Source organism: Lissotriton vulgaris, chromosome 11 (assembly GCF_964263255.1).
Source record: "Lissotriton vulgaris chromosome 11, aLisVul1.2, whole genome shotgun sequence".
Taxonomy (NCBI): domain Eukaryota; kingdom Metazoa; phylum Chordata; class Amphibia; order Caudata; family Salamandridae; genus Lissotriton; species Lissotriton vulgaris.
Genome location: NC_141699.1, coordinates 729,221,504 through 729,236,706, shown reverse-complemented (window position 1 = coordinate 729,236,706; position 15,203 = coordinate 729,221,504). Strand labels below are relative to the sequence as shown.

General features: G+C 49.5%; 1 protein-coding gene across 3 annotated transcripts in view; it reads left to right on the top strand.

The window, feature by feature from the left end:
• Window positions 1–15,203, top strand: part of PROC (protein C, inactivator of coagulation factors Va and VIIIa) — a 147,438-nt gene that overhangs the window by 27,465 nt on the left and 104,770 nt on the right. For all 3 annotated transcript variants that reach the window (XM_086943819.1, XM_086943820.1, XM_086943821.1), the window contains one exon: window positions 12,307–12,379. In XM_086943819.1, coding sequence (XP_086799945.1) covers window positions 12,322–12,379 — 58 coding nt within the window. In that variant the 5' untranslated portion in view covers window positions 12,307–12,321. The remainder of the gene's footprint in view (window positions 1–12,306; window positions 12,380–15,203) is intronic.

The following is a 15,203-nucleotide window of genomic DNA, read 5'->3' as shown; positions in this document are numbered from 1 at the left end:
CCCCATTGCTGTGCTTGTGGCGGCTGGCTACTCGAAGCCCCTTCCTGTTTGGGGTCTTGTATAGTGCAACCTGCCATAAGCAGTAAGGTCTCTCCGCGACATCTCACCATCTGGAATTTAAACGTCAGATCGGCGGTCAAGCATTATCAGGATATTGCTGATCTTGTGGACAATGACCCCCCTGACATCTTTTGTCTGACAGAGACATGGCTGCAAGACACCGATTCTACGGTATTGAATCTGGCGTTCCCCGTTGAGTATTCCATCTACACGCTCAACCGCTCTTCGAGAGGGGGTGGCGTCGCTCTTGCTGTTAAATCGTGCTATTCTTGCGCCTGGAGTGTGCAGAACATCACGGGCTGCGAAAGCGCCCTGTTCAAGGTCGCGGTTACTCCGCATTTTACCTTGTCAGGATTGCTGATTTACCGTCCACCTGGTAGTTCAGTGGCATTTCGAGAGGCTCTTCCTGAGGCGGTTAGTTCACTAGCAGTAGGGTCTGCCAATTTTTCTATCATTGGTGACTTGAATCTCCATTTTGACACTCCGTGTCTTTCTTCTGTGGGAGGGATGGTGGCGGACCTTGAGGCCCTTCAATTGTTCCAGCTGGTCTCGGACCCCACTCATAGTGGTGGCCACACTCTGGACCCCTTTTTTTCTAACTTAGAAGGGGTCACAGTGGCCCCCCCCGTCCCCCTGACCTGGTCAGACCACTCACTCGTGACCATCCACTGTCCTCTTGACGAAGCCCCACTTAAGGTGCCACTGCGAGCCATGCCCAGACGGCGCTGGAGCAAACTAAAGGCGGAAGATCTCCACCGTCTTCTCACTGACGACCCACTGGGTGCAGTGGAGAACGTGGAGTCTGGTTATGACCATTTCTGCGGATGGGTAACCAGGGCCCTCGACTCCCTTATCCCGATGGTTTCCAGCAAGTGTGGCTCCCGCGCCCCCAGTCCCTGGTATGATGGCAATCTGAGGGCTCTGAAAAGTGTCTGCAGACGTGCAGAGAGAGACTGGAGGAAGAGGTACGACAGCAGCAAAAAAAACATGTATATGGCTGCGGTCAAGTCTTATCACCGCGCGGTTTGTAGAACCCGGGCTGAATACTACGCTCTGGAGTTTCGCAATAGTGGGAATCCTGTTAAAACCATCTTTAAGGCCCTTAAAGACCTTGTGGCAAGGAAGCCGGCCGGTAACTCCATCAGCTCCAATATTCATTGTGAAGCGCTGGCGGCTTTCTTCCTGGAGAAGGTCCAGACCATATATAGGGCCTTCCCCTCCTCCACTGCTCAAACCAGTATGGGGCCTCCCATCCGGCTGGATCAGGTGGTGCTAGACTCTCTCCCCTCCCTCTCTTTGGAGACTTACACGGCCTTGGCTCTCCGAGTTAAGTCGGGGTCGCCGGACGACCCGCTCAAGCCACCTATGTTCAGAGACCAGGTTTTTGCTCGCCCGGTTTGCGACTTAATCAACACGTCGCTAGCATCAGGCCAGGTGCCTTTGAAATGGAAGCATGCGGTAGTAATGCCCATTTTGAAAAAACCATCTCTCGACCCTACAAAATCGGAGAACTACCGCCCGATTTCGCTTCTCCCATGGCCAGCCAAACTTGCGGAGGCGCATGTCAATACCGCCCTCACTGGTCATCTGTCGCGTGCTAACATTCTGGACGACACCCAGAATGGTTTTCGGGCTGGCCACAGTACGGAGACAGCACTGTTATCTATGGTCGAGCACCTTCGGGTAGTTCTGGATGCAGGTCAAACGGCGGCGCTTGTTTTGTTAGACCTTAGCGCCGCCTTTGACACGGTCTCCCATGACATTCTCCTTCAACGTCTTGAGGAGATAGGGGTGATCGGCACTGCACACCAGTGGTTCCGTTCGTTTCTCAGGGATCGTTCCTTCTGTGTGGCGTCCCCGCCCTACCAGTCCAAATGTCATCCTCTGTCTCTTGGGGTCCCACAGGGCTCCTCACTGAGCCCCACGTTGTTTAACATCTACGTGAGGCCGCTGGCTGAGGTTGTGAAGCTCTGTGGTATGACCATGGTGTCATACGCAGATGACACCCAGCTAGCGGTCACGATCAGTGGGGACTCTTGGGTGGATGCCCCAAGATTCAGAGAAGGACTCAGGGCGGTGGCTGGTTGGATGACGTCCAACTGTCTCCAACTAAACGCCAAAAAAACGGAGGTGATGATCTTTGGGAAGCGGACGGACCTTTGGGGAGATACTTGGTGGCCCTCTGAGCTGGGGCCGACCCCCACTCCGGTTGCGGAGATCAAAAACCTTGGTGTTTGGCTGGACCCTTCCCTCAACTTCGTTGGCCACACCAAAAGGACGGCGGCTTGCTGCTTCGGCATCCTGCGCAATCTGCGCCCTGCCCTCAAATACTTCGATGCCGCAACTCGCCAACTGGTGGTGCAAGCAACGGTTTTGGTGCGGTTGGACTATGCCAGCTCCCTTTTTATAGGATTAAACCAGGCTGAGTTAACTCGACTTCAAAGAGTGCAGAACGCTGCGGCCAGAGCGATCGTAGGTCTTCCTAGGTTTTGCTCGGCCGGTCCATCTTTGCGAGCCTTGCATTGGTTACCCGTTAGGCAGCGGATCCACTTTAAAGTTTTGTGCCTTTCCTTCAAAATTCTGAAGGGCCTATCACCTCCCTTACTGCACCAACTTTTGCGCCCTTACATCCCGGGCCGCACTCTGCGCTCGCTAGACCAAGAATTAGCGGTAGCCCCTCGGTTTAAACTCAGTCGGGTGGGGGGCCGCTCTTTTAAGGTGCGGGCAGCCGCACTCTGGAACGCTCTCCCTTTGAAACTCCGGACCTTTGGTGACCTGCTCTCCTTCCGCAAGGCCGCTAAAACTCATTTATTTTCTGAGCTTTGTTAAATCCTTCACTCCCCAATTTCTTAATAATTATTTCTGTTCCCCAGTTGTGTTGTGTTCGCCACCTTGTCGGTGCGCCGGGACGCTCCTTCGCTGGAGCAGCCGTGCGCAATACAAATAGCACTAACATAACATAACATAACATAACATAACTGTGTCTCCATTGTCCAGTAGAGTTCGAATGTCGTCTGTTGCTGCGATGAGGGCGGTCTCAGTGCTGTGTTTTGCTCGGAAGCCAGATTGTGAGGAGTCGAGGGATTTGTTGTCTTCGAGGAAAGCGGCGAGCTGGTTGTTGACAGCTTTCTCGATTACTTTGGCCGGGAATGGAAGGAGCGAAATGGGGCGGTAATTTTTGAGTTCGGTGGGGTCCGCTGTGGGTTTTTTCAGAAGGGCGGTGAGTTCAGCGTGTTTCCAGTTTTCCGGGAAGGTGGCGGAGTTGAAGGAGCAGTTGATGACGTCTCGGAGGTGCGGTGCTATGACGGAGTCTGCTTTGTTGAAGATGTGGTGAGGACATGGGTCTGTGGGGGATCCTGAGTGGATGGAGTTCATCAGGCGGATGGTGTCCTCAGTGGAGATTGGGTTCCAGTCGTTTAGGGTGTTCAAGGGGGGAGAATGTTCAACATATGGTTGGGTGGGTTGGTCTCCGGGTTGGTTGTCGAAGCTGTTGTGGATGTCTGCAATCTTGTTGTGGAAGAATGAGGCAAGGGAGTCGCAGAGGGCTTGAGAGGGGGTGATGTCGTTGGAGTTGGCCGAGGGATTGGAGAATTCCTTGACGATGTTGAAAAGTTCCTTGCTGTTGTGGGCGTTGTTGTCAAGTCGATCTTTGAATGCTGTTTTCTTGGCCTTTCGGATTAGTTGGTGGTGAGTGCGGGTGGCGTTTTTGAAGGCGTCCTTGGTGCTGGTGGTTGGGTCTCTTTTCCAGGCCTTTTCAAGGGAGCGGCAGAGTTTCTTGGACTTCTTAAGATCATCGTTGAACCATGAGGCCTTCTTGTTGCCAGGTTTGCTTTGACGTTTTTTCAGTGGTGCTAAGGTGTCGGCGGTGTTGGATAACCATAGGGTGAAGTTGGCGGCGGCTTGGTTTGGGTTAGAGGAGTGGGCTGGGGTGTTTAGAAGAAGCGATGAGGAGATCTGGTCGGTGGTGATTTTGTTCCAGTTTCTTTGCAGAGTTGGTTGCTAGGTCCCACCCATAGGAGGGACCTAGCAGGTAATCCAGCCCCTGAAATTTGTATATAGGTAGGAGCTGAGTCCCAAGACTTTAGATTTATCCTGACTGAAACTTGAAATGAAACTCTGGACCTTCGACGTTCTACCTGAAGATAGAAGACAGAAGAATCTCCTTTGTGGTCAAGGAGTGACCACCCTGTGCAAGCAGGCACCGTCAAGCGATCAACGGTTTGCTTTGTCAACGCTCCCGCCGGAGCCTGAGCACAGAGCCTGACAAGACCCAGACTTCCAGACTTCCTTCAGCCCAATCCACAGCCACAGTAAAGCTGAGACCCGTAGAGGCGACGTGAGACGTGGGACCGGCCATCTTGGAAAGCCAGCGAATTGCTTTCCGTGCAACTTCTGAGGCACCCTCGAAGTTGTGCATTGGGGATTGAGAAGCCCCAGCCCCGAGCACCAACTGCACCGAAGATCAGCCCTCCACACTCCACGAGTTCTGCGTGGGGCCCTTCTGCATTTTCCTGCTCGACGCATCTGTCCAGTCACTTGCCTGTTGGCTAGTGGGCCTCTGTAATGATGACTCTTTGAATTTCCAACACTGGTCTGGTTGCTCCAGACTGGCCCCTGCTTCCCTGAAAAGGAGAAGCCCATCAGACCTTGCTGGTCTGATTAAGAAGCCATCTTCACATCCTGCGTGGGTTGCCTTTGCTAAGGCTTGTTGACTCCAATCCGGAAGCCGACAGCGAGATCCTTCGTGGGACAGTCTGTGTTTAGCTCCTGGTCGTCGTCGACACCTCCTGGTCCACGTGGCAACGGAGACAAGCTTCACGACATCACCTGATTGCTTCACGACATCGCCTGGTTCCGTCCTGGTGCCATCCTGGTCACTAGCTACTGACCCAGACTCTGTCCCCTCTGCTTTCAAGTACTCTTCATCCTTGATCCGCCCTTGGATCCAACCGGACACTTCTCTCCTGGTCGCCTGCAGCATCTTTCTCCAAGGCTCCATAGGAATCAGCGACGAAACCGGACACACTTTGACACCTATGCACCCGCTTCCTGTGGGTGAGGTAACACGAGTACTTCAGTGCTCCTGTAGAGATTAACTCTCCTAGTGTCCTAGTTTCAAGTAGCTTTCTCCTACTCCAGTCGGAAGTGACCTAAAAGAAATAGTTTCCAATTCTTACGTTCCCATTATAACTCAACGGTAACCCTTGTGTGTGTTAAGACACTGCACACGCATATCATGGGCCTCCTGCTCTCTAACTCTGGTTAGTACATCGTAGCCCCAGCAATTCTCTAGGCCCTAGGCCTATTCTTTGTCCGTGACATGGTTCTTATACCACTATTTTAGTATATGGTTTTACGTGCCCATAGGGCCCAACTGTATATTGTGCAACTTTTGTATGATCATTGATATCTTGTTATGTGCTAATGCCTCTGTTCTCATAAAGAGCTCAGAGGAGTTGTGTTTAGAATAAATACATATATTTTTTTGATATAACCTGTGTGGTGTCCTTTCATTTGGTATTGACGGGGTTACATATGGTAAAACAGCTGGCTTCACATGCCCTCTGAAGTTTTAGCCTAAGACTGCTTTGTCCATGCTACCACTAGGATAGCTGGTCTATAAGGTTGACTTTACAACCATCACCATAAGGGTTGTTTGGACTGGTGCAAGGTACTCACTAGAATAGTGAACATCATATACCAGGCCAACTTCTCACAGAATAGATAGCTGAAAAATGATTGACCCATTCATCGCTAGTGATGTTGCAACTGATCGGCGTCAGAGACTGGCCCATGGAATGGACTTCCCTGATAGCTGCCCAAAAGATGTTACCATTTTTCAAACTAGCGGCCTCGGACAATTTGTCCCATCGTTCCCTCAGAAGTTCATTCTTACTACATCTGATTACCTCCATATATTCCTTTCTGGCCAGTTTAACTCCTGTTATACACCTAAGAGTGGCAGCAAGTGCCCTGCGTAGGTTCCTGTTTGCTTGGGAGCATTTGGGGTTAAACCATCTGGGAATGAGTGCCACCTGAGGGGACCTTTTAGAGAGGATGGTTTTAACCGTCTGACAAATCTTCCTGAAGTCCTCGATTATCTGTACTGGTGGTGATTCTAATGAAAGGCAAGAAACAATGAGAGGCATATTGTCCTTTGCCAATTTCCTGAAAATTTCAGAGTTTTCGGCCCCCTTCCAGCACAATCTTAGATTGTCAGTTGATACCGCTAAGTTTGTGGCCCCGCATTCGATCTGAAAGGACGGTCGATGGGCTGTGTGTATCATTATCTTAATGGGGTTGTGGTCTCCGAAGTCAGAGGGTACGACTGCGGCAAAAACCAACTGTTTTTCGATCAGAGGACATACGAAAATGTAATCTATAATAGATCTGCACCCCCTTGCCCTATAAGTTGGGTGATTGGTCGTAATTGACCCGTCAACCAAGTCCATAACATTGGACAAGTTATGTGATTTAATCAACCGTTCGAGTTCTCTGCCTCTACTTATAGATTGGGCAAAATAGGCTGTTTCCTTATTAGGTCCTGTATCATTGATTTTAGCATTAAAATCACCCCCCACTAATATACCCAGGAGGACCCCGTTATTGGATTAATTATCCAAATCAGAAATAAAATCAAAGAGCTTTATAAAACTCTTGTTTGGAACTGACTGAAAATCATTATTATAAAAATTTATCAAATAAAAATGAATCCCTCTTTTAAACAGTACTACCTGATAGTCTGAGCTGTAAATTGGGATTGCCTTAAAAATTCCCCCGGTAGCCACATTAATCCCCATAAACAGTCCTCCCGATGGTCTTCCCATCCTTGGTGTTTGTGATAGCACGCTGAAACAGTGAAACCCCCCTTTCCTGGAACATGACAATGTCATATTCCTTTATCAAATTTACCCAGTCTATATTGTCAAGTTTTGATCGAAGGCCTGCCACGTTCCAGCTAGCTCAATACACTCAAACTAATTACATTGCCACTTTTTACTATGTTTGTCCTCCTTTAGGCGCGGTTAGGTCTAATGAATGCATTTTGGATTGGCGTGTCACTTGCATCTACATTAAGTATCATGTCTAATGGTCAATCTTGCATGTCCAAACTGGACAAAACATGATAATTATTCGATAGGGGCATAACTGCTCTGGTGCCTCTGTTTGGGGTTAGGGGTGGCTTATAAAAGTAGCCCAGAGGGAGTGTGCTGATGTTAGTCAGGGGGTTAAATGTTTCATCAGTAATAGATAGAAGCTGGCGGACCTGCTGGGGCCTTCTAAAATTTATAACAATGCAGTCTCCATCTATACATTTATATGAAGGTCCGACCCACTCTACTCTCCTGGCCATGATTATATCCTCCCTTCTATGTGGGTCAAAATTTTTATGTTTGTGAAGCCAGTCTACTGACTTATTTTGGAGATCGGGCCAGGACTCTCTCTGTCCCTCTCTTAGCGCTGGGACACCAGTTAAAACAAGCACATATGGGGCGGAGGCGGGTGGGAGATGTAAAACCTCCGAATTAAAATTGGAGCTAGACTCACTAAACTCTCTATTTACATCATTGCTGCCCTGGCCTTGAGCCCTGCTTGGATAACCTGCCTTGGTTATTGCCCCCCTTGTGAGTAACCTTACCATAATTCCCTGTTATTAACCTGCTGCTTCTGTTAGTATAGGCATCACTTTTTACCGATGAAGCCCCCCCATTCTCGCGTGATTCGCCAGAGACACCTTGGGATGGCGCCGTGGAGTCAGATGTGCTTCGGGATTGCGGGGTCCTATCACAATTAGTTTGGCCGCTTGTTTGACCAATCAACACTGAGTGCAAAGCATTATCCCCACCCCCATCCCTGTTTATATTTGCTGCCACAGTATTTATCTTGGACAAATCTTTCCATAAGACGTCAAGTTTCTTTACAAAAATCCCCATTAGATTGTCCAGCCTGGACTCGAATCCTTCCATCAAAGTATCCAAAATTTCAATACCCATATCGGTGGTGTTGGGGCCATTAGCCGGAGGGTCTTCAGTCACGGTGGAGATAGAGTTAGTCATCCTGGCCTCAGCAGTTCCGTTGCCACTCCCTCCATCATCTGTATTAGAATCAGTTATTTTTTGCCTGGATTTTAGCTGATTTGGTTTTGTTGCATTTTTCTTTCCACCAGGTACTATAGTAGCCAGTGTCCGCCCTCTGGCTATCTTACTCAGCGTTCCTCGTGTATTCCTTGTGGGGGCGCTTAGGTCCTGGTTGGCAGGAGAGGATGTAGATGGAATGTTTATAACTTCTATATCCGGGCTTAAAGGCACAGGGGAAGATCTCGGATTGTCAACAGAGATTAGGTCCAGAGTGCCTCCAGTTGACAGACGTAATTGGGGCAGGGCAAGATCTAAAGATAAACATCTCTCTGTTGCCTGTATCTCGTGTATAAGCACCGATTCGGCCCTCATAATAAAGTCATCTAATGTTCCAACTACCCCCTTCCGTTTGCTCATTTTGACAGTGGGGTCAATTGGTAACTTAATATCAATCAATACGTAATGGTCTTGGAAAAGATAAATATATCAGCTTAACTTTGTATAGTTAACGCATTACCTTACTTCCGTGAGTCGGTAGTCCTTGAACAAGACGCCAAGGGAGGTGGTCCGACCCGGCCTCTTCCGGCCCCTGACGGCCACAGACGGCCCGCCCTTTGCCCGGCACCTGTTGCGCTCATCCCGCGAGGCGGGAAAGGCTTGTTGGTTAAATCCCCCCTGTGTCAAGGGGGAGGGGCTGCAACTCCGCTCGTCGCCCTGCTGCCTCCTGGGGCGCCGAGTCTTTGATGCGCTGGCCCCCGCCTGCTTCCAGACCACAGCACCACTACAAAGCTTCGCGGGAGGCGCGAGAAGTTTTTCTAAGCCCCCGATGTCAAGGGGGAGGTGCTGCAACTCCGCTCGTCGCCCTGCTGCCTACTGGGGCGGCGAGTCTTTGGTGCGCTGGCCTCCGCTTGCTTCCAGACCACAGCACCACCACAAAGCGTCAATTTAACTTTGGTCGAGGACAGTATGGGTGTCGTTGGTTGCAGCAGGGGAGTGCAGTCTCCGTGTTGTGGTGCTCCTGAAGCCAGAGTGAGAGGGGACCAGGGTGTGGTTTGTTTAGATGAATTCTGTGAGCTGGGCGTTGATGGCCTTGTCAATGACTTTGGCTGGGAAGGGGAGCAGGGGGTCAGTCTGGTCAGCAGAGGGTTTCTTCAGCAGGGGGTTGATCTCTATGTGTTTCTAGTCTTCAGGGAAGGTGGCGGATTTGATGGAGCTGTTGATGGTGCAGCAGTGTTCGGTGTAATGATGACACATGCTCGGTTAAAAATGTGACAGTGAGCATGGTCTGAGAAGGCCCCAGAGTGCATGGTTTTCATGATCCTTAGGGTGTCATTAGAGACAAGGTCGGTCCAGTTGAGCAGTGTTTCTGGGATCTGTAGACTTGGGATGCGGTGGTTGTTTTTGGGGTGGGTGGGTCCTGGATTGCGAAGCTGTTGTAGATGTCTAAAATCTTGCAGTGGAAAAAGGTAGCGAGGTTGTCACAGAGATCTTGGGAGGGAGTATGTCTGTGGTGTCCTTGCAGAGTTTACCAAATTATCATGATGAAGAGTTCTTTGCTGTTGTGTGCATTGGTGTTGATGCGTTCCTGTATGGCAGTTTTCTTGGTGGTTCAGATGTGGTGGTGGTGTGCAATGATGGCAGTCTTGAGGGCTGTGTGGTCCGCTGAGGTCCTGCTGCTCCTCCATCTCCTTTCGAGCCGTCTGCAGGTGCGACTGGACTCTTGGAGTACAGGGAAGACCAGCCGTCTTTCCTAGAGGGCTGCCTGCCGGAGGGTTATTTAAGGGCGTCAGCTTGCCGGCCCAGTTGGATATCCATCTGTGGAGGTTGCATGCTGAGTCATTGGGCTCCATGGGGGTCAGTGGTGGGGTTTTGCTGAGGGAGGTGGTGAGATGGTCTTTGGAGATCGTGTTCCAGCTTCTGTGCTGGTCAGAGTCAGTGTGGTGGTTTTCGGTGTGTTTAATGAAGGAGAAGTGTACACAGTGGTGGTCTGTCCAATGTAGTTTGTAGGAGTGGCTGATGGAAATGTTGTTGCCTGCGGCAAACATGGGGTTGAGCGTTTGTCCTGCTGAGTGGGTTGGGTAGGAGACCAGTTTTTTAAGTCCGATGGTGATGAGGTTTCCCACTAGGGATGATGTGTTGTGGTCATCAAGGTTGTGCAGGCGGAAATCGAGGTAGCCAAGGAGGATGTAGTCCATTGAGGCGAGAGTGTGGTGAGCCTTGAAGTTGGCATTGGTCAAGCTGAATGGGGGACTGAAGGTCTGTAGATGAGGGTGCTGTGGAGGGTCGCATTTGGGTTTGTCTGGGACTGGAAGTAGAAGCGTTCCTTGTTGGGTGAGTGGTTATCAGAGCTAGTTGTGAGGCAGAGGGTGTTTTTGTGTACAATGGTAATGCCTTCTCTCAACCAGTTAGCGTGGTGCTGATGAATGATCTTGTAGCTTTCGGGGATGGCGGTTTAGATGTCTGGGGTTGAGGTGAGGTTCAGCCAGGTTTCTGTGAAGAAGGCGACATCGGGGAGATGCAGTCGAGCATGTCCCAGATCTCCACCACCTGAGTGTTGAGAGAGCAGGTGTTGAGTAGGATGCAGCTGTGGTGGTTGGACTTGTTCTTGTGGGTCATGCGGACAGTGGGTCTGGTGGGCGGAGAAAGGAGAAGGTGTAGTTGTGGCAGGTGCAGGGGCCTTGGTTGACCTTTGGTGACATGAGGTGGCAGGTAGTGGAACATCCAGTGTTGAGTGCGAGGAGGATGCTGGCATCATAGCGGTGGTGGCTGCGGGGACTAGGGTCCATGGCGCTGGCGTGGTCCCGACACAGAAGATCGCAGACAGACTTGCATTTGGCATGCCTTCAGTGTGCTGGTGGCACGTCCCTCAATAAGTAGTATTGGGGATGCACGTGGGCTGGTCAGCTGGGAGACGGGAGGCAGGAAACAGTGCTGGAAGGGGTGGGGCTGTGGGTAATGAGCTGCGGTGAGGGCAGGAAAAGGGGACATAGAAGGGGTAAGGGAAAGAAAGAAAAGCAAAGTAGAGCAAAATTAAAAGGACAGCAAGAGTAAAAGACTACAAATAAAAACAGGAAAATGAGAGACAGAAAAAGGCTATGAAAAAGAAACAACAGCAGAACAGAAATGAGACAGGCTCACCATTGGGCCACCAGGGATGAGGCGCTGGTGGGAGCCTGCTGTTGGAGGTGGGCCTCAAACACAGAACCTAGAGCTCAAGAGGGCAGACCACTACCTACCAGGTGGAACTGCAGGGTAGTAACGCACGCTAAAATGGTCTGGGATTGACATGAAAGATATGATTGTGTAATGGCGGTTACTATAAGTGCAAGAATATCAATCGTAGTAGAAGAAAGGTATGCCACGTTTGTGTGTTGTGACATAGGCAGTAATATTTATTAGTAGAAGACCTGGGCAAGCGACAAGCCGTAGATGAAGTTTCTAGTTATACCTTTTTAAAATCTGCACTATCTGTTGATAGTAATGTGATGGATTATGTAATGTTAACATGATGAACTATGAGATGTCATGTTTTACTTGTTTACAAGTGTACATGTGAGTTTATAATTGTTTCGCTTCAATCGAATAATTAAGCCTTTTCCCTTTGATCATTACCAACATGAAACCCATCCTAACTCCAATCCACAACACTGCCCTGCTCTCCTCATGCTCTTACTCACAGGGAGTGTCCACCCGCAACTGGTCCGAGTGTCAGGTACCTATGGCTTCTGCCATAGAAATGAGCAAAGCCCTTATCCCCCTTACATTGTTTTCTGCTGTGGTAGAACTGGTATTTCAGTATAACCTAATAGCCTGCTGTAGCCAGCTATACCAGCCATTAAAGACCCGCTCCAGCGTTAAAAGCCCAAGCCGAAACATTCAATGAGAATGTGTATTGACTTGACATAGCTGGTCACTTGTTTCCACATCTGGATGAATAAGCAATGTGAAAAAGAGTCCTGTTTTCAGACAAAAGAGCAAAAGGAAGTGGAAAATGTAATTCAGTTATAAATACACGTTATGAGAAAACAAGCTAATGTGTTGTTTAGCCTTCACCATCAAATAGCTTTTCCACTAAATATATTCTGAAACTGATGTGAACATTCTCTTGCTGCTCTGTATAAGGAAAGCCTACATTGTCCTCTGGTGTCTCTTCTTTCTGATTCTATAGGTAACTTCCATCAACATGAGGAAATACTGCTTTGTACTGGTGTTTGCAGTTGCTTGGTGCTTCCCATCCTCAGGTGAGATTGAGAAAAAAAATATCCATTATTGGTTTTTGTCAAGACTTACTTCATGACAAGCATCTGCTAAAGTCTCCGCGCCCTTGTGAGCCCAGTGCCATGTCTTCTTTTCTTTAAACAATATGCATTGTGTCGATGAACTCCCCCCTCACCGTATTCCTTTGCACATGACCAATCTTGCTTCATATCTAGTAGCCTCAATAAAGTGCCCTTTGGGTCTCTGTGTTTAAGGTAAACTTTTATCTGTTTTGCTCAAATTTATTGACAGCAGACTTGATAGTAGAATGTGTGAATAGCACCCATAGAAATTTGCCAATATCTAGTACTCCAGAAGAATAGACAGCAACAAGAGAGATTAGACAACATTTACAGTAAACACATGTTTTAATGTGTTAGCTTTATTGCTTTAAAAAAAAGATATGGCAAGTTAGCATCTGCAAAGCAATACTATAAATGTACTCCATATTGCAATAAGCAGTTCACACACACATTTCTCTTTCACTATGCTTCACAAAGGCAATAATTACCCATGGTACGTTTTGCTAGTACTTTGTCCTGGTACATTTTATCAGCATTAAGTCCACAATGTGCATTCCAGGTCAGGGTGGTCTATTATTTGTAGGAATCCGTTAATGTCCTGAGTATCTCTGCCCATATGACCAGATCTTTAGTTTGTCCGAGGCCATACGCAAAAAGCCTGCACCATAAATGCCCCACCTTGGATATGTCAATGATCGACCATGTTGCATATACTAACCAAGGCCAAGATTAAATATGTACCTTGACTGTTCGTATGTGAGGCATTGTTTATTGATAGATATGCCCCCAGTGTGGCAGCCACCCTTTCGTCATCTACTTAGAGACATAACCTTAATAATATTTTTAAATGGCTTTAGTATCTGCAATGGCATATTGGGGTCATATGGTGGTTGTTTTAGGACCACTCTAACCAACTTTTCCCAGATCTTACCCATTTATTTGACCGACTGTGGTAATATTTGCAGTGTAGTTTTCCCCACCATAAAGACCTCAGTCAGTGTACCTGGGGTGCATCCCTTCTATTAGACAGTTTTCCTAGTTGTCATGCTCATCAAACCAGTGTGTTTTATGTTGTAGCTGAGCTCCTGCATAGTAATGAAAAAGATCAAGTAGACCAAGCTACCCTCAGATTCATGGTAACTTCAAGGTATTCAGCTTCACTTGGTTTCGTTTTCCTACCCAAACGAAGGAACCCATCAGTCTATCTAGTTCATTAAATATCTTCCAAGGCAGAGGTCACGCTAAGTTTAGTAACATGTATATGCACCTGGGCAAGAACCGCATCTCCACGAAGGCTATCCTACTCATAATGGAAAGCATCAGCATTTTACAGATGTAACTAAGCCTGCTTGACCCGTCAGCAGATCTTTAAGGTAAGAGAACACTTTGTCAGCATAAAGAGACACCATATGGGTAGTTGAACCAAATCGCATTCCGCGTCTCTCCATGAAGATGTGAAGCCTGCATGCCAGAGGCTTCATGGCAATGTCTAACAACATGAGAGAAATTAGGCCCAACCCCCATACATTCCACCACTGCTCATAAATATTGGGAAGACGCTGGATCGAATGCCCATTCTATATCCAATACTACCAGGAGTTAATGGGATCGCATAATAGAGCTCATGACGTGTCAGGATTCTAATGTTGTGTATAGTTCTTCTGCCCATGATAAAACCTGATTGATCTATGTGGACCAAGGTGTTCATGACGCTAAGAATTCTGTCAGTTAGGGCTATCCTGAGCACCTACATATATGTATTTAACTTGGAGAGGGGATGATACAATGACAATTTCGTTGGGTCTATATCACCTATCTGAAAGAGACACGTTAGTGATAGATTCCTTACCTTAGAATAACCCCAGGCGTCAGACTGGATCCGGAAAATTTTGCGTAGCAGTACCCTTGCGCGTCGGTAGGCGTCGTCTGCGGCTCCGCGTCCGTCGTCGGCGTCGTGGGCGCCGTGATGACGTCGTCGGAGTATATAGACGCCGCCTCCGCGTGCTGACGTCAGTTCTTCTTTTTTCCGCGCCAGCCAGCGCAGATCTGGAAAAAGCAGTTCCCTGGTCATTTTTTGACTAACTTTTGGATCTTTTTGATCTCTTTCGAAGTCTTCACGACTCCGACGGTGCCGTTAGGGATGCCCGGCTTCAAGCACTGCGGCGGTTGCGAGCGTCTCATGTCGGTTACGGATCCGCACCGACTGTGCCTGACGTGTTTGGGCGTCGACCATGACGACGAGGCCTGCTCCGACTGTCGGGCCCTCTCGAGGAAGGCCAGGCGGGAGCGGTCCCGCAGGCGACTCGAGATCCGCCAGTCGGCCCCGCGCCAAGTGAGGTCCCGGTCCCGGTCCCACGGGAGGTCGAGGGACAGGTCGCGGGGGCGGAGCCGTCACAGCTCCGGGAGTCGGCGCCACTCCTCCGGGTCCAAGTCGTCAGGTAAGAAGCATAAGAAGTCGAAGAGACATCATCGCTCTTCCGACTCCCCCCGACGCTCGCGCGATGCGGCCGGGGGTTCGGGTGACACCGCCCACGCGGCTCCTCAGGAGTCGCGGGCGCCGCGTTCGGCTCCATACCCCCCGGTCCCTGGGCTGAACGCGACGCCGGGGGAGATAGAGCGCTTCCTCATGGCCATGAGGTCCCTTTCTTCCCTGACGGGTTCCGCGGCGCCTTCGGGCCCAGTGAATCCGTCTGGGGTCCCTAGTGGGTCGGGTACAACCCCAACGCCGTCGGGTGCTTCGGCCTCGACGCCGCCGGCGTCTTCGACGCCGGCGCCGCAGGGCTCT